General features: G+C 49.1%; 2 protein-coding genes across 5 annotated transcripts in view; one reads left to right on the top strand and one right to left on the bottom strand.

The window, feature by feature from the left end:
- Positions 1 to 23: 23 nt before the first annotated feature.
- On the top strand, positions 24 to 4,760 carry Snapc5 (small nuclear RNA activating complex polypeptide 5). Of its 2 annotated transcripts, none has more exons than XM_063243295.1 (3): positions 24 to 1,257; positions 3,056 to 3,145; positions 3,806 to 4,760. In XM_063243295.1, the coding sequence occupies exons 1-3, from the start codon at positions 1,048 to 1,050 to the stop codon at positions 3,917 to 3,919; spliced, it is 414 nt and encodes a 137-aa protein (XP_063099365.1). In that variant the 5' UTR covers positions 24 to 1,047; the 3' UTR covers positions 3,920 to 4,760. The 2 variants fall into 2 exon arrangements, with proteins under 2 accessions (XP_063099365.1, XP_003463523.2); XM_003463475.5 differs by having other exon boundaries at positions 24 to 1,137.
- Positions 4,761 to 7,068: 2,308 nt separating this feature from the next.
- Positions 7,069 to 25,257, bottom strand: part of Map2k1 (mitogen-activated protein kinase kinase 1) — a 55,805-nt gene continuing 37,616 nt past the window's right edge. For all 3 annotated transcript variants that reach the window (XM_003463476.5, XM_013145450.3, XM_063243294.1), the window contains exons 4-11: positions 19,503 to 19,580; positions 17,971 to 18,022; positions 13,397 to 13,521; positions 11,643 to 11,844; positions 10,478 to 10,542; positions 8,927 to 8,988; positions 8,413 to 8,458; positions 7,069 to 8,037 (exon numbers count right to left, since the gene is read on the bottom strand). In XM_003463476.5, the coding sequence (XP_003463524.1) occupies positions 7,924 to 8,037; positions 8,413 to 8,458; positions 8,927 to 8,988; positions 10,478 to 10,542; positions 11,643 to 11,844; positions 13,397 to 13,521; positions 17,971 to 18,022; positions 19,503 to 19,580 (744 nt within the window). In that variant the 3' untranslated portion in view covers positions 7,069 to 7,923. The remainder of the gene's footprint in view (positions 8,038 to 8,412; positions 8,459 to 8,926; positions 8,989 to 10,477; positions 10,543 to 11,642; positions 11,845 to 13,396; positions 13,522 to 17,970; positions 18,023 to 19,502; positions 19,581 to 25,257) is intronic.

The following is a 25,257-nucleotide window of genomic DNA, read 5'->3' on the forward strand; positions in this document are numbered from 1 at the left end:
TTGGTTCTCCCATTAAATGGAAGAGGGACCCTCCAAACACCAGCGCTGGAAACCTTTTGAAAATGACTCAGTTAAATGTAGGTGCTCTTCAGATCTTGGCCTGCAAGCTTTTGAAGTTCATGAGTATTTGATATTCGCAGTGACCTCAAGAGGGCGCAGATACTCTGTAGTTGAAGGTGCTGCGTTAAAAGTTCCATGGTACCCAAAAGTGTGTTACCTGATAGACCAGCTGGACATGTTACCAATGTGTTGACATTTAGTGCCATGCTGAAAAAGTCCTGGAAGCAACGTTCATGGATGTTGTAGTTTAGCCTGCCAGATGGGTGAGTTACTCATAATTGAGGAAAAGAACTACAAATGACATGTGCCCCTAAACTGCCCTGTGGCTTCTGCTCCCTACTGTTGTGAGTCTTGCCAGTGCAATTGGCTCATGCTGTCACTGCGAGTCGTTGGCAGAGTAAGAAACGGGTTGAGGGACTGGGGATTCAGCTCAGCGGCATAAGCGCCTGCCTTGCAGGCAGGCAGTCATGAGTTCAATCCCTGGTACCCATAAAAACGAAAAAGACAATTTAAATAAACGGGTTGAGTGGGGCCGGCCAGCAACTAATGCCAGGTCCAGTTCTGGGTTCTCAAGTAAGGGCCCGCGGTCATCAGCCTACTGCAGTCTTCCAAAAACGAGAATATTGAGGCCATGAGAAGGCCCTGGTGTACCTCCCTGGAGTCTGGGCCCCTGGTTTTGTTCTAGAAGTTGCCTCCATCGTCACCGCTGCAGACTGGACCCAAAAGAACGTGGGCCGACCGGCACCGCAGTAAACCCCGTTCCCTCTAATGGGACTAGTCAGGTTCTGTGCTTTAGCAAACATCACTTAGGCGTCCACACGTTTTGTCGCAAGGAAAGTGAACCCCCAGCAAAGCTAACAAGCCACAGCGCTCACCGGAAAAAACCGCCTCTGCCAAAGTGGCCGCTGAGCCGGAATTCTGGTGGGCGGTGCTACGTACGTCATCATTCGGCGCCGGGATCCTGGGGAGCAGGCGTGCTAAGCGACCATGCTGAGCCGGCTCCAGGAACTACGCAAGGAGGAGGAGACGCTGCTCCGGCTGAAGGCAGCCCTCCACGACCAGCTGAACCGCCTCAAGGTGAACCCGCCACCTTCCCTTGGACTTGCGCGACCGTCTCCCACGAACCCTGCCCTCCGGCGCGCTTGCTTCCCCGCTGCCGCTGCCTCCGAACTCGCCCGTCCCTCGCGGCCCCTATCTGTAGGTTTAAACTTCCCCTAGCAGAAGCAGCTGAGCACCCTCTGACCCTCGAAATCCGGGAATTGTTTGCCGCCCTGGCCATACGAATACTGACGGCCCCCGTGCGGAGAATGCGCTCCGCCCTGCCCCGCCCGCGCCCTCCGCAGCCCCTGAGCACTCGGGGTGGTTCCCCTGTCGCTTGACTGGAAAGGACTTTTCACATCCTTCCGTGTTGGAACGGAAATACTGGGCCCTGTGAATTTTGTCCCAGACTTCCCTGTAGTTTTTCTCGGAGCAGTTGCTGAACCCGTGGCTTGGGAGTCGAACTTAGACCCACTTTCTCTACCTGTGGGCGATCCAGCCAAGGTAGCATGGTCCCTGATCTCTGATCAGCATCCTTTTTTTTAAGAGGAAAAAGAGAAAAACACAAAACAAAGCGGTGTAAGGGTACACGTAACTTTGAAGGCAGTAAGATTCACTTAGATGCCCATTCAGGTTTAACAATTGTCTCCTTTGGAAGTCCTGTAATGTTTACAATGCCTAAGTTTTATTGGTCTTGTTCTCTACTGTTTTGTCCAGCTTTATAATATCTAATGAGATAGACAATTCTTTTTAAGGAAGCAAGAGACAACGTTGATAACCATTGTTGATAACCTTGTACTCTGTTCTACATCATGTGCTATGTCTATCCTTGGTTTTGACTGACAGCTTTGTTTTGCCATATTGGAATTTATTCTCTCCCCCCCAAAAAAGTAATAAGAACTAAGGAGTAACAAAAGCCAAAATGTGTAAATTTTGTTGTAAAAAAGAGAGGGGAAAAAAAAGAGCTCTAACGGATATAACAGCAAGTGTGTTTAGGGGTGTTAAATAGCTGACTATATTAATGTTTTTGGATCATTGAACACAGCTGTTTGCAGACTCTCTGTTTGAATGTCCACTTTGTATTCTTTGATACTATGATTTGAGCAACCATTTCCAAGATGATAATCTCAGCATCCTTTTTGAGGATCTTTATAATCCCTTTGTAAGCTGAAAAATGAAGGTTCTGTAACTGTGACGTCGAAATAATGAGCATTTTCCCTCAGGGTAGTAATAATTGCAGAAGTAGCCCCACAAATAACTGATTATTGAGTTGATGCCCTCGTAAAACTCAGAATCACTCATCCTCCAGGCAATACCTTCATTTCCTGTTCCTGCTTCACTTATCACTGTAAATAAGTTCAGGTCTATGAAATTCAGTGCCCTCTGTACAGCCAGAAAGTAACTTGAACCCAGGACCTTTACACTGAGCAATAAGACCAGACCTTTGTGTTTTTTAATTATTTTTTTGGTACCAGGGATCGCACTTACAAGTTCCTGCTTGCCAGGCAGGCAACGCCACTGAGCTAAATCCCCAGCCCCAGCCCTTTTATTGTATGTGTATGATTTTTTTTTTTGTTTTTTGAGACAGGCTAAGCTGAAATGAGGTCTTCCTGTGTTGGCCTCCCACAGTGCTGGGGTTACAGGCTTGCACCTCCGCTCCCAACTACACCTGGCTTTTTAATGGTACACTTGCATATCTTCTGAGAGCTGTTAGGTCTAAGAGAATAGAAGCTGTGATTTAACTGGAACACCTGGACAGTCCAAGGAAAAGGGGTTCCTTAAGTCTTTGTTCATCTCCTTAAAAGGCAAGGAAAGCCAAACCCCAACCCTCAACAGCATAACCATTATAGTCTCTGCTCTTACCATGATACCTGCTGTTTACTGCATCCCAAGGAAATTGCTTTATGAGCCCAATGAAATACTGTACTAAGGAAGGTGTCCTTCACTATTTTCCTAGGTTGAAGAATTGGCCCTCCGGTCAATGATCAGCTCTACAGGGGATGATGGGAAGGTGTCTTCTCACCCGGCACCTGAACAGACACAGGATGTAAGCCCCATCAAGTACAGACCCAGGAGAGAATGCAAAGCCTGCTCTGATCCTTACTGCTTTTTCAGAAATTGTGGTAAAATACATTACCAAACCCAGAGGACTCTGGGAAGTGCCAGGATGCTGGGGATTAAACCCAGGGCCCTGAGGATGGTAGGCTGCAGCCTTCGATCAGAATTTTCAAGTCTGATTAGCTGGCTACTCTCTATTAGTTGTTTATACTGGAAATATTCATAGGTAAATAGATAAACCTTGAGACTATAATATTAAAATCAAACACGAAAGTATAAGTATCACATGGTTTCTCTCATATGAGAAACCCAAAGTACAAACGAAGTACAAAGTGAAAGAGGCAGTAAGGAGATCTTTTTCAAATGAAAGGGGGAACGAGAGTTGGAGGAGAAAGGGACGAATGAAAGAACTGGGAGAAAAAATGGAGAACTTTAAGGAAGCGGGGACCAAGAGATAGAGCAAATGAGGAGGGGACAAAAGAAGAATTCAGATGTGTTGTGTACATGTACAGATTCCCCATGATGAACAGAATCATTATGGGCTGCAACCATGGGCTAATAAACATAAAAATGTGAAAACTATCTGAAGAAGAGTTGGCTGCTTTGAAGCCAGTATCCTGCCTCATCTCTGATGTCCTTGGTAACACAGGTGTTGGTGCATGTTGACAATGAAGCATCCATCAACCAGACGGCGCTGGAGTTGAGCATGCGGCCAAATATGATGGAGGAAGAGGAGGAAGAAGAGGAGGAATCAGATTCCTGACTGGGACAGGAGTCTGAATTAATTACGGAAATTCAATTTCAGGGTCACAGACACTTTCTTCATAGAGATCACCCTGCATGGGCCTTCAGCCTACTTGAGAAGAACTATGGGAGGAGGTGTGTGTTCAGACAGCTTCAGAGTGGCATGTGTGACTCAATGACAGAATCTGGGCTGAGACTGCAGCTCCCTGGTAAGCGCCTACCTCACATGTGTGAGGCTTGGGTTCAGTCCCTGGCATTGAGGAGAAACTGGTGTGGGAAAGGAGAGATATGCTGTCTTAACACACAGCCATTCGATAGTACAGTGTAATCTGGTGAGATTCAGTGTTGCTTGTCACAGACAAATGTCTTCTGAAATACAACTGAGGAAGTCTGGCACTTGGAAAAAGAAGGGCTGGGCTGAAAAACAAACTGGCTTCCCAGGAATAATGCCTGTATTAAGAAAAGCAGTCAAGGCCAGGGATATAGCTCAGCTGCACAGCACCTGCCTGGCAAGCACCACGGCGAAAGTTCAATTCCTGGTACTGAAAAAAAAAAAAAAGAAAAAAACCAAGTGAGTTAGGGGGCACAGGCTGCCACCCCCACTCCTGACACACTGCTCCTATGCTGCACAACCCGTGCTGGAAAAAGGTGCTTAAATGAATTACCGGTCAGCAGCTGTCCCGGAGCTTGCCGGCTTCCAGACACAGAGCAGCAATTCTTCCTCCGAGTATAACAGAAGGCTGCAGACCCACTTCTGACACAGGAGAAATGTGCCATTAAAGAATAGATGCAAAAAAAAATAGATGCCTATGGATGAGAGGTTGAGTTTTTGTAATAAAGAGATGACAGCTATAAAGGAAGAGTTGTTGAGACTGGTATTTAAAGTTGAGATTTAGCCAGGCACAGTGGTGCACGCCTCTAATCCCAATACTCAGGAGGCTGAGGCAGGAGGATTGCCACAAATTTGAAGCCAGCCTGGGCTACACGGTTCAAGGCCATTCTGAACCATGGAGCAAGGCCCTGTCTCCAAAAAAAAAAAAAAGTTGAGATTAATTTCTATATATATTGTCCTTTTCTACTCACACAGTCACTTAAATCCCTCTGCCCAAGCAACAGAAGTGCCAAGTAAAATACCCAAGACCCTCCACAGAATATGCTGTTCAGGAAAAACATAAGCACACTGTTTTTATTTTGCCAGTCCACATTTCCTCAAAGTCCCTATAAGCTGTTCTTACAGGGAACTGCTACATGTAAAGGAAAGGAGTGTGATCTCTGAAATGTGTAAGTGTGGGTTGGGGGGGTCACTTGTCCTTGCCACTGTACAGCTGTGGCTTTCCCACCTGTAAAGCGGGTGTTACAAGGGGCCCAACAAGGTACCATTTAAAACTATTAGACCCAGGCACAGTGGTACACACCTGTTACCACAGGCTGAGGCAGGAGGGTCACCAAGTTCACAGCCAGCCTCAGCTACATAGTGAGATCCTGTATACAAAAACAAAACAACAACAAAAAAAAAAAACCACTGTTACAAATGTTTCAATTAGGGCCTGGGGATTTAGCTCAGCGGCGTAAGCGCCTGCCTTGCAAGCAGGCAGTCGTGAGTTTGATCCCTGGTACCGATAAAAACAAAAAAGACAAACAAATGTTTCAATAGAAGGAGGTTTGAGAACAGAATCTAGGCTGGGAATTTGGCTCACCATGCCTGCCTGGCAAGCACGAGGTCATGAGTTCAATCCCTGGTACCAAAAAAAGAGAATAGAATCTCACAAGGACAAATCAGAACACTGCAAGACATGTTCGGAGCATCATTCTCAAAAATAAGATCATTCTTGGTAGGAATCACTGGAAAAAAACTTTTGAGTCTCAAAATATAATACTTTGGGACAGTGAATAAAGAAGTAATTATTTGAAACGGTCTTATTATGTAGCCCAGGCTGACCCTGAGCTCACAGCAGCATTCCTGCCTCAGCCTCCCGAGGGCTGGGATTACAGAAGTGCATCACACTGCCTAGGAGTAGAAAATTTTAAACATCCCTCAAAGGCACCAACCAAGCAAGCATTCAAATCTTGGTGTTAGATTACAGTAATCCTAGTAAGGATATGGTTCATTTGTTTTGTTTATGGTGCTAGGGATGGAACCTGAACCACTGAACTACATTCCCAACCCTTTTTATTTTGAACCAGGCTCCCTGGTTGCCCAGGGCAGTCGCCGTGCATCAGCCTCCCACGTAGCTGTGGTTAAAGCCTATGCCACTCCATCGGGTCCAGTTTGTTCATTTAAGACATTTTCAGCACGGGTGGCACCCTGTCTTCATTAGTAAGATGCAGGGCATAGGTTTTTCACTTCAGCCTGAATGTTTCTGTTGGAAAACCGTAGGTTCGCGTGTTGAGTCAGAACGGCTGGCTTGTCCCTGAATCCCAGCAGTATCCATCACTCTGGCAGCTTAAGGGTGACTACTTAGTCAAGACAGTACCCAGGTTCTAGTTTTCTTCTTAAATGAAACTAGCTTTCTCTTTGTTATTCTTTAGCTAGAGTTTCTTTGTGTAGTCCAGGGTGGCCTCAGACTCACGGTGATCCTCCTGTTTCAGCATCCAGAGTGTCAGGATGTCAGGACTGCCGAGCTTTAATTCTACATACAAAAAGGCTTTGGTTTTCTAAAACCTGCCTCTTCTTTCACGAAAAAAAAAAAAGAGCAGAGAAACTGAACACGCAGCCCCATATGTTTCTTAAGTTCTAGAAGCCATTTTGCAAAGCAGGATAGGACCCCAGTGGCTGTAGGACATAGCTTCATCCTTGGGCTTCACTGCCACCTCCCAGGCCTGATGGTGGCCCTGAAGGACTTGTCCCTGGGAGGGGCGGCTGAAGTGCCTGCCTTCAGGAACTTCAGCTGGAGCCAGCAGGGTAATGAAAGGAAGGCACATGTGAGAAACGCTTTGGGATTTTCAGACTCCTCAACTCTCACCTGGATAAACAGACAGCAGGGAAAAGTTGGCCCTGGAATGCTGGGGACAGAGAAGGGTGCTGCCTGGAATCCCAGGATGCTGTCACTGCCCTGACCCTGGCCGTGAGGCCGTTGGCCTCTTCCTGGTCACCCTGCAACAATGCCTGGCACACTTGTCACTTTTACATTGGAGAGACTAAGAAGCCCACCACAAAGGAGAAATAGCTTTTGTCCTTTTTAAAATCTGACAGTATATTTATTAGAATAAGAGATTAGATTTGTTAAACATCTGGATTAAAGTGATTAAAAGGATCTTCATACAATCTTTAGGCACTATACACATTGTTTACAATAGCATTGGTATTTGGATTGGGAAGAAGGTAGAAATCTGACACATTTAATGCCTTGATCCATTTGTGACATTCAAAATAAATCCATTCTTTTAGAAACACTAGTCCAAACCTAAAGAGACACATACCACTAAGTACCCACATGGCATATTTAAAAATAAATACAGACCCGACCCAAAGTCTCCAGATCACCAGGTATAGACTGGTGAAGCCCCAGCTCCCATGGCAGTGAGGGGCTCTGGCTAGATTTTGAGGAAATTCCTGAATTCTACACCAAAAGCAAAAAAATGAACACAATGTCCACTTTCTGAGGATGCTCAAGTCACAGCAGCACAGCATGCGTCACTTGCACTGCCAAGGACAAGGGCCCAGAGGCCTCCCTCTCTGCTGAGGAGATGCCCTGGCAGGGGAAGTGCCACCAGACATCCCCAAGTCTGGAGACACTGGAGGCAACAGGCCAGCCACATGGAGTGAGAACAGTGACAACCACATCACCAAGTGTCACTGTTCAGCTCTGCGTGTGTGTGATCATCAGCACAAACAGCCCTAAGCACAAAGCAAATCCACTCGGGTGACACGGTGGCAATAAAGACTGAAAAGGAACACAAATACAGCTTGGCACATGCTGTGTCTGCACCCTGGTCGGAGGTGAAACGCACGTCTGAAGAGAAGCGAGGGAGAGGCCAGAGCATAGCGGCTGCTGGCAGAGCACGTCTGGGCCGGGCCGCAGCTCAGATGCTGGCCACGTGGGTCGGGGTACTGGGCTGGTTAAGGCCGATGGTGGCACAGAGCCAACCTGCGAAGTCCACCTCCTCAGCATCAGAGCGCTTGATGAAGGCATGAACCTGTGTGTGAGCACAGGGAGAGGACATGGGGTTATAAGGGCCACCAAGAGGGGAAACAGGCTCACAGCCGAGCAGCAGTAGAACCCATGCAGACCATGTGGCCCTGCCTTCTGTGCTGGGCAGACGGAAGGCAGTACACAGAGGCGGCCAGAGTGTGCCTCAGGAGCCTGTCAGTGCCAGGTAGGGCCCACAGGGCCGTTCTCAGCCCCTCCATCAGCCAGGAGCAGGGTCCCCAGCTCCTGCAGACTGATACACAGAGAAGCAGAGAGCTCTGCTGGAAACCCTGCAGCCCAGCCCAGAAGCCTTAGGCCAAGGTTGAGGAGGAGACCAAGTGCAGAAGCAGGCACGGGGAGAGTCTGGAACAAATGGCCTTACCATGAGCTGCTTCAAGTCTGCTCTCTCCGCAGGGTTCTTTATTAAGCTGAAAGGAAGACAGGTCATGAGTGCTCCGGGCTGCGCCAGCTCTGGTTCACACTGGTCTGCAATCGCAGGTCCAGTAAGGTGCCAGGGGCTGGCCTGCACCTAAGAGCCCGAGGCTGGAAGATTTGGAGCCTGGCCTGGAAACACAAGGAGACCCTGCCCCTCCCCACAAAGAGCCACCCCTGTAGAACAGGCACTAAAGCAGCAGCCATAGTCCAAGGCCTAAGTCCCAGCACTTGGCAACAAAGCTCTGGTGGCAGCAGCTGGAGGAAGTGCCCGGCACACTGTGCCCAGCAGAAGCGAAACTGGTGGTCTCAGGAATGAGGCAGGAATTTCTGACTTATTGTGTAATTTCTGACTTATTTGTGGTGCTGGGAGTGAACCCAGGGCCTTCTATATGCCAGGCACATGAAACACGCAAGCTCCACCAAGAGCCCCCGGTCCCCTGCCAGAGAAGGGGCACACTTACCATTTATTTACAAAGTCCTGGAATTCCAGACTGAAGACTCCACTGGGCAGTTTGGGAGGTGGCTGCAAACACAGGGGAGGTGTGAAAAACGCCCAGCTGCCCTCCTCAACATCCCCTGCCCAGCCACCCTGCTGTGCCTCGGCAGTGCCATCCCTACAAAGTCGCGGCTGTCTCAAGGCGCGGTGAGAGCTGAAAGCACACTGTCTGATGACTGAATAAATCCCCGTTCCTCTGCATGCCTCGGTTCTGTTTATTCTTATGAAACAAGGAACGTGTGCCCACTGACCTCTACCACAGCTCTAACAGGGTGGCTGGCATGGAGCTGTCACCAGCAGTTTCTATCAGGAGCAGCCACTGGATGTGCACACCACCAGGCAGCTGAGGCTGGGGGAGGGGGTGTTAATAAAGCGCCATCTGGCAGAAGGCTAGGCCTGAGAGGACATGGCTGCAGCCACAGACCTGCCTTCCTAATACACAATGCAAGGACAGCAATGCTCTACTGCATGGCTCCAGGAAATGCACGTCCACTGTGACCTGGGCCTGGAGCTGTGCATCACTTCACTGGGAGCAGCTGACCTCTAACAGGGCCTAGGATGACACCACTCTGATGTGGAAACTCAAATCAACAAAATGAAACATTAGCTTGGTGCAGCAGTTTGCACCTATAATCTCAGTTCTAGGGGAGGCTGAGGCAGGAGGAGTTCCAGGCCAGTATGCACAACACAGTGAAATTCCCATCTCAAGAAACAAGGACTGACACCTCTTACTAAAAAGCCTGGCCTCATCTCCTCTGCTGAATGAAGGTCTTGTCCTGATCTGAGGTCTGAGGTCTGACCACAAACCACTCAGCACCAAGTGCCCTGCAGGCCATCCTTGCTGCTGAAGTAGAAGGGACAGGTTCCAGACCAGGGAGGGCTGTGTCCGGGGCCCACAGGTAGTAAGGAAGAGGACAGCAGGGGCGAAGGCCCTGAGCAGATGTTTGCCAGGGAGCCTCGGTTTCCTCACCTGTGCACTCAGGGCACCGAGTAGCAGCGCGCGTGTGTGCAGTGCAGGGAACACTGTGCCATCACTCACAGGGTGGCCGCGCACGTCCCCCACACCCCCTCCCTCCACAGGGCTCTGCCTCACTCTATCCGCGTACTTGGCACAGCGATGTGGATTCCGGGTGTGCTAACTCGCTAGCACACCGCGCCCTCCAGGCAAACCAGGCTTTTCGTTGTTGAGTTTATAGTGTACTAGGGGACCTTTATGAGCCTGTTAGGTCTGGTTTCATGCAACAGTAAGAAAGTCTTGAGGAAGACAGGATTGGGGTGCTACCCTGTATCTAAGACTCCAGCCAGCCAGGGGCCCAGCTGCCTCCAAGTGCACCAGAACCTGTCCCTTCCCAGACTGAGCCACCTGTCTCTTGCTAAACCCTGCACCAGCCCAGCCCAGCCCTTCCAGAGGTGAAGGGCGCTTTCTAAAACAGCCACTGATCCCCGTGCAGTGCAGTTCCCTGGAGTGTCTTCAAAAAGCAGCACAGAAACTTTCAAACCTAGCAGCCGTCCTCACCTCGTTGACTATGTAATCCAACAGCTCGAAAATCGCCATGGGAGGCCGGCTGTCCATTCCATATGCTACAGGTTTCATAAAAAGAAGAAAAACACTTGAAACAGACAGGTGGCTACATGTCATCAGGAGGCAAAGCACAGGAGAACAAGCAGGACACAGGCCCCCAATAGCCTCACACACTTTGGGCTTGCCACATTCTAGGTTTGCACGCTTCAGCGAGTCAGCTGACTGCTGAAGCAGCGCACTGGTGTTTAAAGCGAAATGGGCAGTGATTCATGTGCATCTTCCTTCCTTACAGTGACAGGAGAGGTGAGAGCAGATCAGGACCAGAAGCTCAGCCTCCCCAGGACTGCCACCAGCCCCACAGGTCCCCTTGTACCCCCTCCACACGCCAACTGCCTGGGGGGACATCATCCAGGTAAAGACATATTTATCACTGAGGCAGGTAGCCCGCATGTGGCCTTGGTTGGAGGTTCTTTCTGAGGTGACAGAAATGTTCTAGAGAGAACAAGAGACAGCTACATAACAGAGGAGAACACTACAAACCACAGAACTCACGGCTGCATGTGCATGTATGTGTGCATGTGTACATGTATGTGTGTGCACATGTGCATGCACACCTGGGGAATGAACCCAGGGCCTCCGCACTGAGCAACACCAGCCTAGGCTGGACTCAAACCTAGGACCACAGAGAGCTGGCATTACAGGTATGTACCCCCCACACCCAACTCAACTCTATAAAGTGTCAATGTTATGTTACATGAATTTCAATAAAAAATGAATCCACACAATGTCATAATTAAAAAGTGACTGATATAACTGCCACGCACAGCACCTGGAACCAAGCAGGCACTCAGCAAATGGCAGGAGGCAGCTGGCCCAGCAGTCACTTCCCACCAACACCTGCTGACCTCTGCCCCGCCGTTCCTGACCGCAGCCTGGCATCCAGACGGGCACAGCCAGGTGTGGGGAGCACACCTATGACCCCAGCACCAGAGAGGCTAAGGCAGGAGGACCACCACAAGTTAAGGGCCAGCCTCTACTACATACCAAGATCCTCAAAACAAAACAGAGAGACAGGGCTGGCAGAAGATGCAGGGACCCAGCCGCTCCAAAGCCAGAAGGTAAAACTCTATCCCGAGCTGGAAGCACAGTAGCCACTCACAGCTCAGGGGTCTTCCGGGGGTCCTGGGCCTGGGCGGCATCTCAGCTGCATCTCCTTCCACCTGGCACCCGAACACCAGCTCCAGCTCCTTGGCATCTGGAGGGGGGATGGGGTACCTCCCAACCGCCATCTCCACCAGTGACAGTCCCATGCTCCAGATGTCCGACTGCACTGAGTAGTGTGTGCCCTGCAGTCTCTCTGGCTGCAGAAGAGACAAGAGACTCTAGTCAGTCACCTGGGCTGGCACCTGGGGGCTGGGGGCCCACAGCCGCACTGCCCTGCCTGACCCAGATGCAGGGCTGCCTGTCCAAAAAGCCTAGTGTGACAGGTTCATCTTTTTGCCTGAGGCTGAAATATAAAGCTTACGAAACATGGGTGGCAAATGGGTAGAGGAACAAAGGGTCCGAGGCCAAGAAAGCTGGGGTTGGGAAGCTCCTGGGGCCTAAGCCTGTTTCCTCTCTGTGAGATGGGCTGCTGCTAGTAGTAACGTAACAAACTACCCACCCTGCTCACTGGCATCTAGGAAGTAAAGGCAAATGAAAACGTATGCTGCACGCTGCAAATGGAGCAAAGATGAGCTGACATTCGTGGGAAGAGTCAAAGAGAACCAGGTACACAGGTTATCTGGAAGCATCATTTGTACCAAGCATTACAGTGCCTCAGGTAGCGCATGCATTTCAAGGACACTATAAAAACCCCTACTCGGACCACAGGACATTTATTTAGACCTTAAATGAACTTCTACCAGAGGATCTGTCATTCACTCTAACCCTGGACTACTCTGGACTGACCACCTAACCACGAAAACCCAACCACCGAACCCTGGATTGTAAGGACCAGGCCTAGGCACTGATGTGGGGCTTCAGAGCTGGCAACAGAGGGCAGGGCATATGCAGGATGGCCACACTATAAGGGCTGTGACAGGAACCAGAGTCAGCAGGAAGGACAGGCCAGGAAGGAGCCTGCACACAGGGTGGGGCAACTAGCTCCAGCCCTACCCTGTGAGATCACAGCTCTTCCCTGAAGCCAGGTTTGTGCATCAGTCCACTGTCTTTACAGGAGGGAGCACCTGACCACTCAAAGGAGACCAACAAATTTCCTCCCATCCCTCCTTCCAGCCATCTCTGCTCAGACCAGCCCGTCCAGCCTCCCTCCCCATTACCACATGCCACCACTTGCAGGGGGGTCTGCACACATCGTGCCAGACCCTCACCAACCCCGTCCCTGCTGAGTCCCACATCAGTCCCCAGGCTTTCAACATCAGCAGTGCTGGCTCTGCTCCACACAGTTCGCAGGCGTGGGGACAGCTACCAAGTGCTCTGGTAGGGTGGGGGCCAGCAGGATCAGGTGACTGGGAGACAACAGGGAGGTGGAGGAGGAACCATGGAAAGGCTAAGGAGCCTAGAGGACCACTGGCTGCTAGGGGCACAGAGAGCAGAAGGAGTCAGCAGTCAGTTTCTGCCCAGAAGCAGTAAGCATGGGGACAATCAGGCATGGAGCCGGGGCAGCTGGGACTAGAGCCCTTTAGATGAAGCCAGGCTGGGATAGTATATTCTCTCCTCATCAGTTAAAGCCCCAGTTACATGCTGCCCAGCCCTGTGACAGGCTGAGGTCATCTCACAGACACTGACCCTGGATACTGCCGGCCTCCTGTCACCTCTATCCCCAACCCAGCACCCAGCACAAGACTGGCTTCACGTGGCAGCTCCGTCTCCACCAAACCAACAGCCTCAGAATGGCCCTGCTGTGCATACCGACATGTAGGACCGGGTGCCCACAAAGGAGTTGGCCATGGAATCGATGAGCTGCCCGCTGACCCCAAAGTCACAGAGCTTGATCTCCCCGCGGGAGTTGACCAGGATGTTGGAGGGCTTGACATCTGCAGGGAAAGAGGGGGACAGTAGTGAGAGGGTGACACAGGCAGGCTGGGAGGGGAGCGCCTGGCTGAGGGTCCCAGAGCAGACTGTCCCTGGGAGGCAGCCCTCGCCCTGCACACACTGGACGTCCAAACCCTGTGGACCTCTTGTTCCAAGGCTGAAAGGAAGACATGGGATTAAGTGACCAGCGGCTGGAGAAGCAAGACAGAAAGACAAATTTCTACTCAGGATACCCAACTTGGCCAGTCAACAGGAAGGAGTCAGTTACCACAGTCAAGCTTTCAAAGCCAAGTATAGCAGTGCATGCCTGTCATCCTAGCACTCGGGAGGCTGAGGCAGGAGTACTGCATGAGTTCAAGGCCAGCCTGGACTACACAGTGAGTTCAAAGCCACCAGCCTGAGACATACTACAAGATCCTGTCTCAAAAAAAAAGAATAAAATAAAGTCTGTTTCTTCAGTCACTCCTCCCAGGGAGAGTGTCTGCAGCTGCATCAGAAGCGAGGCGGAGGAGCACAGATGACAAGACCTGCACCCCTGCTAAAACACAGACTAGAGACTAACAGTGCGTGTGCGCACACACACACACACCCCTGCCACATCCTGGGGACTGAACCAGGACCTGTGTAATGATCTGCACTCCACATTTTTTAATTCATGCAGGGAGGCAGCAATGACAAACTGGGCAAGTTCTGCTGTCAGGAAGCTTATGTTATTAGTGTGAGCAGACAGAGAAGAAATAAGCCAAGCAGCAGGGCTGGGGATTTAGCTCAGCGGCATAAGCACCTGCCTTGCAAGCAGGCGGTCGTGAGTTTGATCCCCGGTACCGATTTAAAAAAAAAAAAATAAGGCAAGCAGCAATGTGCAAGTCTATGAGCCACAAGGAAAACAAACACAGAGCCAGGTGTAAGCAGTGATGGGACCTCATAAGGACCAGGAAACGTGAAGCACACAGCCTTTGGGAGAATCACAGAGACTGACTGTGCCCTCCCCAAGCACCAGCGACACAGAGAGGGCAGTCCGTAACTGCTGGAGGAAGACACTGTCCTCATCCCCAGGGCCCAAGGTCACGTGTGTGGGAACGGAGCAGCATCAGGACAGGACATGCTGGCAGGTCATGCCTGCCAAGGCGTGTGCCATTGCCTCTGTGTGCAAGCAACAGGTGTCCTGGCTAAAGAGACCCATGGCCTGAGTTCAAGTTCCTGCTCTTCTCTGAGCTTGCAGTGCTGTTGGTCAGTACAGCGGTGTCAGCTGTGGCTCTCTCAGTGTCACAAGGGCAAACCAGGAGCTGCATCCACACTAAAAGGACACGGGGAGGTTCTGCTGCCCCTGGGATGACCTGCTCAATAAATGACCTGAGTTTTAACACAGGATATGGCAAGAGCCAGAGAAACAGGTTATGCTGAGGGAAGAGATCCAGCAGCAGGAGAGGAGGCAAGGGGGCAGGAAGGGCAGCAAAGAGGTGGTGCTGGGGAAGCTTTGGATCTGAGGCTCCCTGCCCTGATTCTTAGAGAACCATAAAATGGCCAGAGCAGCCCCATGTGACACACATGGACACTGAGCATCCACAACCAAGTTCCTTGCCAGAAGGAACCTCCTCACGGAAAGCAGCAGCACTCCACCCCAGAATACCTGGGTTAGAGCCCCACCAGCACAAGGCTGGTCTCCACAGTGGCCAGGACAGCCACACTGACCACTGGGCTCTGAGAAACTGCTACTCAAACCAGAAATGAGCTAAAATCCTCTTTCAACCCATTTCGGCTAATTCTGTCCCCCAGGAGGAAAGGAGGGTAAAAGGCCCAGCAGAGGAGACACATGGACCATAGATTCAAGGATCCAGCAAGCCAAGGCATTGCTGTTTGCACCTGGGTCACAGCTCAGCAAAAATCACCAGGTTTCCCTGGATTGGGGAGCATCAAGGCCAAGTCTTTCTAGAGCTGTTGCAGGAAGGGCACTCTGCTCTTGGTGAAGAAGATATCCTGCCCAAGGAAGAAGCCTCCGAGAGAATAAGCAAAGCAGAGCGGTGACTGCAGTCATATACTCCATCCTTCATCCCTGTCTTCAGACTTGCTGGTGACTCAAACCAACACAATCCCTCTTCTAATTCGTAATCTTGAATTCTGACACAACCAAAGAATTCTCACTAATCAATTATGTTGTATCAGATTTTGCTGGAACGTTGGCAAGGTAATGAGTCATGCATAAAAAATGACATTATGTTCCACTATACACTAGAGTCATTTACAGATAAGTCTCTTTCCCCTGGAAGCTACAATTCATTTATGAGCTGTCTTTATGGCCTCCATAGTGATTCATCCAGTATCTCGCACTTGGCAGGTATTCTATAAATATTTTACAAATATGAATTGCCTGTCTCAGATGAGGGAAGAGCCTTGCGGAGGACAAGCGTGAAGGAGCACGTACAGTAGCCACCTACGCCCCCCAAACACAAGAGGATGTAGAGAAAAGTGCTCTCCCAAGGGGCGCCGTCCTCGCGCCCGCCTGCAGTGGCAGCACACATGCTGCAGGCAGCAGGCAAACAGCACAGATGGCCCCACAGCCAAGGAGACACCCAGGGCGGCCCCGGGACCAGCTCTGGCATGAAATCCAGACAGGCCACCTGGAACTCGGCACTGAGGCCCTGGCTGCACCCAGCCTCCTCTGGACTGGCAAATGGTCACTTGGCATGACAGAACCCAGCTGAGGTCACTCCCTGGGGCAAGACACACAGGCTAGAGAGTGGGCACTGCCCAACTGGAGAGACTGATACTAGACAGCACCTGCCCACACCTGGTCTCCCACACACCATGCCTGCATCTCCTCTCACTAAGGCAGCAAGCTGCCCGCTGCAGCAGCTGCTTTTCTGCTCCGGTGACCACCTCCCACCGGGAGCAGCCCCAGCCCTGCCCCACTCAGGCCTGCAGGTTTTCCTCCTCAAAGGATTCTGAGCTTCCCCAGGATCCTTTTAATGACTAATTTCAAGAGGCCTACACAAAGTTTAAACCAGAAACCAAAGGTTATCTGTGACACAGGTAATCACCAAACCCTCTACCACCCTGTATGCCAGTAAGCAGCAGCTGACACTCACCAAGTGCCCACTAGGTGTCAAGTGCTACGCTAAGTGCTTTGATGCATTATCTTACTGAATCCTCCCACCCTTCAGGGAGGCCCTGGTTTCTCCATTTTCCTGATATTTGGGAAAGCTAAGTACTTCAGCCAAGGTTACATTAGTAAACAGCAGTCAAGACTTGAATCCTGGGCTTCACTGCTATGAAAGAGTGAAAACGTGGTTCAAAATATTCTGCACCCATCAGCAAGATCTGGAGTCTTCGTGCCACTTTTTGGTTCTTGGCTTGGCTATGCCACTTGCTTTGGCCAATAAAACATCAACATGCTGATAGAAGAGATGCTGAGGGATGCCAGTGTGCTGGGTACTGTATCTGCTATATTAGGACCATCGCCAGAAGAAGAAAGCATTAGCCTATGGGAAAAAGAGGTCCTGCCAGCCCCCAGAATGCTACAAAGTGTTGTTCTCAACCTCTCATCTTTTGTTGCACATCTGAAGGCCCAGCTCTTGGAAGGCTGAGGCACAAGTATCACAAGCTAGAGGCCAGCCTGGACTACGTGGTGAATTCAAAGCTAGCCTGAACTACATAGCAAACAAACAAACAAAAAAAGCTCAATTTTGAATGGTCTATCACATAGCAAAAGGTAACTGAAACAACCATGAAGTTCTTAGCAACAAATAAATATCAATCAATAAAAATAAAAATTTGAAAAAATAAAAATTTGAAATACAGACAAAAACCCCTATACTCTTCCTCATTTTTCCTGAAAGAATGAATGAGAAGAAATGGAATTCAAATTTCATCAGAACATTTTATAATTGGACCAGAGCTGGAACTTGCTGGCAGCAAGGAAGCCTACGGACAGAAAGACGCACCAGTCCCTCTCTAATTCGCGTCTCCAAGGATCAGCTCTCACCAGATTTTTTGCTCTGAGCCAGGCTCGGCCTTGTGGTTGACTTCTGCAGGGCTCCTGGAGAGTCCCAGGTGGCAGGAGCCAGAGCAGGCCAGCCACACGGGCACTGTTCAGCAGTCGGGGCTCCCCTGCAGGCCAGCCAGGTGATTCATGCTCCCCAAAGGGCAGGTAAGGGTGGGAGAGCACTGGGCAGAATGAGAAACAGAGAGCTGGCCAAGGAGGAGGTGTATCCTCTCCTCTCTACAGCAGAAATGAAGTTAGTGATCTCCACGGAAAAACAGCGTGGTCCACAGCAGGCACACAGTAGAGAAACACAAAAGCACCAAGACTAAGCAGGGCCTGTGCCAGAGACTAACGACATTACCAAAGGGTTTTTACCTTCCACAAAACAAAAGGCAAAAACAGAGGACCAACAGCCTCCGGGTTTCATCTGAAACACAAAACCTGTAACTACTATCAAGTGACTCCTTACCTCTGTGCATAATCTTGTGCTTCTCCCTCAGGTATGTCAGGCCTTTGATCACCTAGAGGAGAGGGAATGTAGAAAGAAAAGCTTTCAATCAACAACAGGAACAGATTTCACCTCCCTCTCCTTTATGTTTTCTTTGTTTATCTTTGGCAGTGCTGGGGACTGAACCCTGGGCCCCACATATGCTGGGCAGCCCTCAACAAGCTATATCCCCAGCCCTTTTTTTTGTCTGTTTGTTTAACTTAGTCAACTGCGTTATCAAACAACCATGTTTTACATGGTACATCACTTTGTTTGGGTTCTTTCTAGATAGGGTCTTAGTACATGTAGGCCACGTTGGCAGCAAACTCAAAATACTCCTGAGAGAGAGAGGAAAGGAGGGAGGGAGAGGGAGGGGAAAGGGGAGGGAGAGGGAGAGACAGAGAGAGAGACAGAGATAGAGAGAGATAGAGAGAAAGAGACAGGGAGAGACAGAGGCAGAGAGAGAAATAGACGGGGGGAGACGGACAGAGATAGAGACACAGAGAGAGGGAGAGAGAGAGGGGGAGAGGGGTAGGGAGAGAGAGAGACAGAGACAGAGAGAGACAGAGAGAGAGATTGATTCCTGTCTCAGCCTCCCAAGTGCTGGGTTTACAAGTTTAAATAACTTTTAAAACACTATGTGTTGGGGGACTGGGGATTTAGCTCAGCAGCACAAGCACATGCCTTGTAAGCAGGCGGTTGAGTTCGATCCCTGGTACCGGTAAAAATGAAAAAGGAAAAGAAAAAAAAAAACACTATGTGTTGGGGCTGGGGATTTAGCTCAGCAGCATAAGCGTCTGCCTCGCAAGCAGGCAGTTGTGAGTTCGATCCCCGGTACCGATAAAAAGGAAAAAGACAAAAAGAAAAAAAAAAGAAAACACTATGTGTGAATTTTTATTTTTGTAAATCTATAATTTTAAAAAGCTCTGGTAGTTAAAATGGGAACATTCTCAGATACTTTGTCCAATTTTTCAGACATAGATTTTAATATAAAAAAGTCGCTTTTCTTATTCTAATGAGAAATAAGACTCTATCTAGGTTGTAGACAGAGAAAACACCAGTGAGAACACCCACACGCGCCTTTTTGGGTTGTTTCGGCTTAGTTTTGTTTTTTGTTTGGTTCAGCTTTGGTTTTCTGAGACAGGGTCTCACTACTGTAACCCAGGCTGGCATCGAACTCAAGGGATCTTCCTTCCTCAGCCTCCCAAGTGCTGAGGTTACAGACATGCAACCACTCAGCATGGTTTGGTTCTGAGACAGAGTCTCACTAAGCTCTCCATGCTGGCTTTGAACTCATAGCTCACCGTGAAGCCGAAGCTGACCTGAGGAACACTCCTGCTGCAATCTCCCACAAGCTAGGACCACAGCTGTGTGCCACCACGCCTGCCTGGCTAACAAATGCCTCTTTAAAAATAAATCTTCCCTCCCTTTACTTCCTACCTTTCCCCTCACCTATTTTCTACAAAGTCGTATCAGCAAAAGAACCTGGAAGAAAAACTTCATAACATACTCACAGCAATGCTAACTTTTCCTAAAATTTGCTCAGGAATTCTTCCAGCTTTCTTCAGGACTTGATCCAAGGAACCTCCATCCTAGGAACAAAAATGCTGGGCCATTTAGTGACAACATTTTCTCATTTCAAGTGTTAAACTGCAGGAGGAAAGTAAACTAATATTCCCAGGAGGTACACTGCTCTCCAGGCCTGACCACTTCCCTGAGCAAATACATACTCACCGGGCTCTTGGAAGGATTCAGCAAGCTAACACACACAAAGCATGCAGCACGGAGCAGCATGGAGCCCAAAACAGACACTCAATAAATGTTAGCATTTGATCATACTGTTTTCATCACAACTTGAATTTGGCATTCCCCTAACAAATTATAATTAACAAAATCCAAAGACTAATATCATGATTCATTCTATAAACAAAGTGCACTGGACTAGGTTAGCTTCCACAGAGAGCAGAGATACACAAATTATCATATCCTCAGTAAACTTAATAACTGATACAATAAAACTGAAGGTGCATAAGATGCTGTAAACATAAAAAAGAAGGGAGCAGTAGTTCTGACTGAACTCTGAAGACAGCATTTAAGGTGAAATCTGTTTTGAGACGGGGGCTCATTCCATAATTCAGGCTGGTCTTGAGTTCACTCAGTAGCCCAGACTGACCTCAAACTCACAGCGATCCTCCTGCCTCCACCTCCCAAGTACTGGGATTGTAAGAGTGCAACACCACATCCAGCTTGAGCTGAAATCTTATGAATCAGCCCTGGTTTTTGCAGCTAGAAAATAGGAGCAGCATGGTAAGAAAAGAACAGAACAGGGTATTTCGATAAGATCAAAAGCAGAGGAGCATTACATGGCCTCACACTCCTGAGACAGCAAGTATTTTGCTTCACTACAGCTCACAGCAGGAGGAGAGGGAGAGGCAGGAAGAGAAGAGGGAAGGGAAGAGGGGAGGGAGGAAGAGGAAGAAGGGACTACAGGGGATGACAGATCACACCCTTTCTTAAATCCACTTCTGAAGCAAGGCGGGGGACAGAGAGGACGCAATTCCTAGGCAAAGTGGTGAAGCAGAAGTCACTAGACAGGAGTGGCACAGAGCCAAGCCTTGGGGATAGGTAGAAAACAGCTCCCAGTATCCCAGGCAACATCGCTCAGCCTCTGTGATGGGCCTGGTGTGAAAGACAAAGGAAAGGAAGAGCAGAAGACCTTGCCCTCAAAAATGAAACAAAACCAAAAAATATAATTAAGGTTACCTCCAATCCAGGCCACAGGGATTTCTGTTACACCAGTTTCTTCTTTGTGCTTTTTACAGTTTATAAATTTTCTACAATGAGTAAATGTTTTACTTCTTTAAATTCCTAAACTAGAGGCTGAGCATGCAGCTCAGCATACAGCACTTGCAAAGCATGTGTGAGGCTGGGGTTCAAACCCCAGCACTGTCAAAACAAACAAACAAAATCACTAAGCTAATTTATCAAACTAGAAAATTTAATCTATAAATCAGGTAACACACACTGAGTACCCCCATTCTGTACAAAGGCTGTGTTAAGTAAATACAAAACTGGGTTTTTTTCTAGAAGTGAGACTCATTAAAGGACATGGACCTCCTAAGATATGCTATCTGAATCAATGCTAAAAACAGGTTAGCAACTAAAAAAATCTTATGCTTAAAAAAAGATAAATTTGAGCCAATCAGTTTCTGGTACCCGCAGGCACTGATGCCAACAAGGAAATAGGACACAGGCTGGCTGGCCCCTCAAACACGACGCTTCCACCTGGCACACAGCACCAAGGGCACACACTGTCAAAACGCACACAGAAGTCTCAAAGACTCATAGGCTTCTCCACACAAATAGGAGAACAGATCGTGAATCTACAGCCTAAAGCGCTGCTCTGTAAGCAGCTGCTCTCCCCTGAGCCCTGGGGGACCTCTCTGCAGGCCAAGCCAGTCTGGGAGGCCTGGCTGCCCACGCAGTGCCACAGGCCCCCCTGGCCCAAGCGGAGAACACCACAGCCCAGGTCACCAAGCTGGGCAAGCCGGCTCCCAGACGCCAGAGCAGCCCTGACCAGCCTTCACCATGGGAAGAGGGGCTCGGGGCAGCAAGTCCTGAGCTATTTCTGCACTGTCACCAAATGAAAATACTGGCAGCTCCTCTGTGTACACGGCTTTGCCTCATCACAAAGGAGGATTAGATATTTAAAACAAGATAACAAATCCACTCTGTCAAAGCTTCATTCCAAAGAAGCAGAAAACCTAACCCTGTGGTTTTGAAGCTCCTTTCTCTATCTAGGCAATGAATAACAAAACGCTCCACCAACTGCCAATGGAAGCCGGGCAGAGGGAAGCCCAGCTCACTGAGTATGTGCTGCTGTCCTGGGGCTTGGTTATACACAGAGTCCTATAAAGGGGTGGAGAATGGAGCCCAGGAGTACACTAGTTACCCATCCCAGCACCAGAAAAACCCCACCAAAAACATTAGATTTAGAAGGAAGAAACAGCTGGTGCACACCTGTGATCCCAGCACTCTGGAGGCTGAAGCAGGAGGATCAGCCTGAATTGTGCAGTGAAACCTGTCTCAGAATAACCAAAATCAAAACCAAAAAAAAAACCAAAAAAACACCAGGCCTCTTGTGCTTAACCTCCTGAACTTAACAGCAGAGCTGCAGAGAAGACAACGGAGTCAGCAGGATGTCAGGGTCACCCAGAGCCGCCTGCAACTAACTCTAGGTCCTGAAATAATAACTTGCTGCCTTCTGCCTTCCTTCACTGACAGAGCTGCTAAGTGTTGCTTATTTTTAGAAGCCAATTATTAGCTATGTCAATGGCACTCTTGTGAAGGTTTTCTATAGAAGAGACATATGCCTTATGAAAATAATAGCTCAAAAGCTTTTTTCCTGCATAAGAACCACAGACTCCAGTCTCCTGTTCCCTGGTTGCTCAGCTACCACTTGGGCAAGAATCTACTTCCCAAAGAAACGCGTTATTTTCCATGAGACACATCACATCCCTCAGGCCTAGCTGCAAACACAGCTCACTGCTGCACAAGGCCAGCTCAGTTGGACCTCCGGGAGACGGGCTCAAAGTACGTTGAGGCTGTGGCTGACTTTCAAATGCATCCTGAACACTGTGAGCAATGATTAGACAGTCGATGCAGCAAAATGCCAGCAGCAGGCTTGAGGGGGTGGGCTCATGGGAGCACAGTATACAATCCCTTCAGCTGTCTGCACGCTTGCAGGGTTCACCATAACCCAGTGGAGCCAAGTGTGAACACCATGCAAAGACGATGGTGGGGGCCCAAAGCCCCTCAGAAGCTGGGAGGGGGCACCTGCTGAGTAGCGTGCTCCACACAACACCAATTGGGAAACGCTGAGCACATCCCCTGAAGAAGAAAGCCTGAGAAAAGTGGCCGCCCACAGACAGAGAGCTTCCCAGGCAGGACAGCTGGGCAAGGCTCTGCCACAGAGCAGCCTGCTCAGGAACCAAAGAAGAGAGGACAGAAAGCTATGGTCACAGCTGCAGTGTTCCATGGGGGAAAGATTATCCACAGCTGCGAGAAATGGACCAGAAAGCCCTGAATGGCCAGTGTAGTCTTCTGCTAGAGAAGACTAAGGAAGGACACAGCAAGAATACACAGGACACGATTCATGTCTATGAATCCAGCGTGAATAAGCATAATTTTCTCAGGAGAGATCAAGGTAAGACAAGTAAGACCACCCCACCCTCTGGAGGAGTATACGCAGGTGGGTAAACGAGTTCCAGCAGGGTCTGAAGGTAGGCAAACACTTCAGCCAAACTCTGAGGCCAGCACCCTGCAACTGCACCACACTGGCCCAAGTGTCTCCTGGTTCCGTGTGACATAGGGAGAAGTCTGGGCACTCCAGACCCTGGCAGCAGCTCAGGAGAGACTACGAGCAGGCCTGAAGTGACACACGGCTGGTGCTCAGGCACGCTGTGTCCACTCTGCCATTCTGTGAGCACTGCTCCCAACGCCTCTGCCCCCTGCACAGACCAGACTAAAAGGAAGTGTGTGTGAAGGTAAGTCCATGGCATCAGCTAAAGTAAACCCTGCCAACCCTGTCCCTGACTGTCAGGTGCGGGAACAAACCAAAGGCTGACATCTGCAGGAAACAGTGAGGACTGAGCTCAGGGCCAAAGCTAGAGGCCAGCACTACACCGCTGAGCCACATCCCTAGCCCTTTTTACCTTTACACAGGGTCTCCCTAAATTCCCCATGCTGACCTCACACTTATAACCTTTCTGCCTCAACTTCCTGAGCAGCAGGGCTTACAGGCTAAAATTCCAGACATGTGCTACAGTACCAGCCTGGTTAGTTTCATTAATCCTTGCCACAACAAAGGAGATACAACAATGGTCTTTTATGGACAGGGTTACGAGAGAAAGGCAGATAAATCTGCCCAAAATCACAATGAGAAGGTGACAGTAAACAATTTTTGACCATCTGCTATAAGCCAAGAATGGCCTGGGCTTCCAAAACTCCTGGCAAACATGACAAAGCCCCTACATGGATTTCTATGGAGAAGAGATGTAGATAGACACCTGTCAAGATTCTACAGTCCTCTATACCACCCTGCACAATGGGACACAGCAAATAGCAGCCACAAAACCAGTTTCTCTTGGGAGGCCTGAGCTGCATGGATGGAGTTGGGCCCATCACTCCAGAAAGTACAGGCACTGGGGTTGGACTGGATGGGTTTCAATTCTACCAACACCACTTACTGGCTGTAGGACTAAGTACTCGAATCAATTTTTGTGTGCCTCAGTCTTCTCATTTGGGGCCAACAATCCACCTCAAGTTGGGTGGGATTATGTACCTATTCAAAAAAAGTTGTTAACACAATAAAATGTTGATTTGCTTAGGAGAATGCTTGCTACAATACATGTCCATTAAATGTCAGATTACGCTTACTAGTATTAACACCATTATTGTTATTTTGTTAATCACTGAGAAGAAAAGAAAGGGACTCCAGGTAGCTAGAGGGAAAAGACTGGCTGATCATATACCTAGCAGTAGCCTGTGAATGCTACTGGTTTCTGTAGCTACCATTAATGTGCAGGAGGTGGGGTTAATTCTCTCCTGGGCCTGAGACATCCCTCAGGCTGCCCTCAAAACAGATTATAAATTCTGAAGGCAGGAGCTGTTTCACTCAACTTCATAAACCCAGAACTTTGTACCTAAAACTCAGCATTATATACAATAAAAGAGTTTAAACTATATTAACTAGATTTTTTAATATATCAGCATTTTTTCTTTCTTTTCTTTTTAAGGTGAGATAGGGTCTCACTATACAGTTCAGGTTGGCCTTGAACTCACTTTGTAGCCCAGGCTGGGCTCAAACTCACAGTGATCCTCCTGCCTCTGCTTCCTGAGTGCTAGGATCATGGGTCCAAGTCACCACATCTGGCTTAATTTTTCATTTTGAGACAGTTTCACTAAATCACCCAAGATGGGCTCAAACTTGCAATCCTCCTGCCTCAGCATCCTGACTTCTGGGATTACAGGTATGCACCATCACATCTGGCCCACATCAAAATATAAAGTCTTAGCTGGGGGTGGTAGCACACGCTTGTAATCCCAGCACTCAGGAGGCTAAGGTAAGAGAATCACTGCAAGTTCAAGACCAGCCTGGGCTACAAAGTGAGCTCAAGGGTAGCCTAAACTGCAGAGTGAGACCCTGTCTCAAAAAAGACAAAAACAAAAAAAAAAATCTTTCCATTAGGAGACAACTGGGAGGGGAAC

This window comes from Cavia porcellus, unplaced genomic scaffold, assembly GCF_034190915.1.
Source record: "Cavia porcellus strain 051 isolate PalLab524CR breed Dunkin Hartley unplaced genomic scaffold, mCavPor4.1 scaffold_37, whole genome shotgun sequence".
NCBI lineage: Eukaryota > Metazoa > Chordata > Mammalia > Rodentia > Caviidae > Cavia > Cavia porcellus.

Bases quoted from the DNA above. Each gene is read 5' to 3' on its own strand.
- Snapc5 (XM_063243295.1), top strand. From the start codon at position 1,048: ATGCTGAGCCGGCTCCAGGAACTACGCAAGGAGGAGGAGACGCTGCTC. The intron at 1,258-3,055 runs GTAGGTTTAAAC...CTATTTTCCTAG, and splicing joins GTCCCTCGCGGCCCCTATCT to GTTGAAGAATTGGCCCTCCG. The intron at 3,146-3,805 runs GTAAGCCCCATC...TTGGTAACACAG, and splicing joins CACCTGAACAGACACAGGAT to GTGTTGGTGCATGTTGACAA.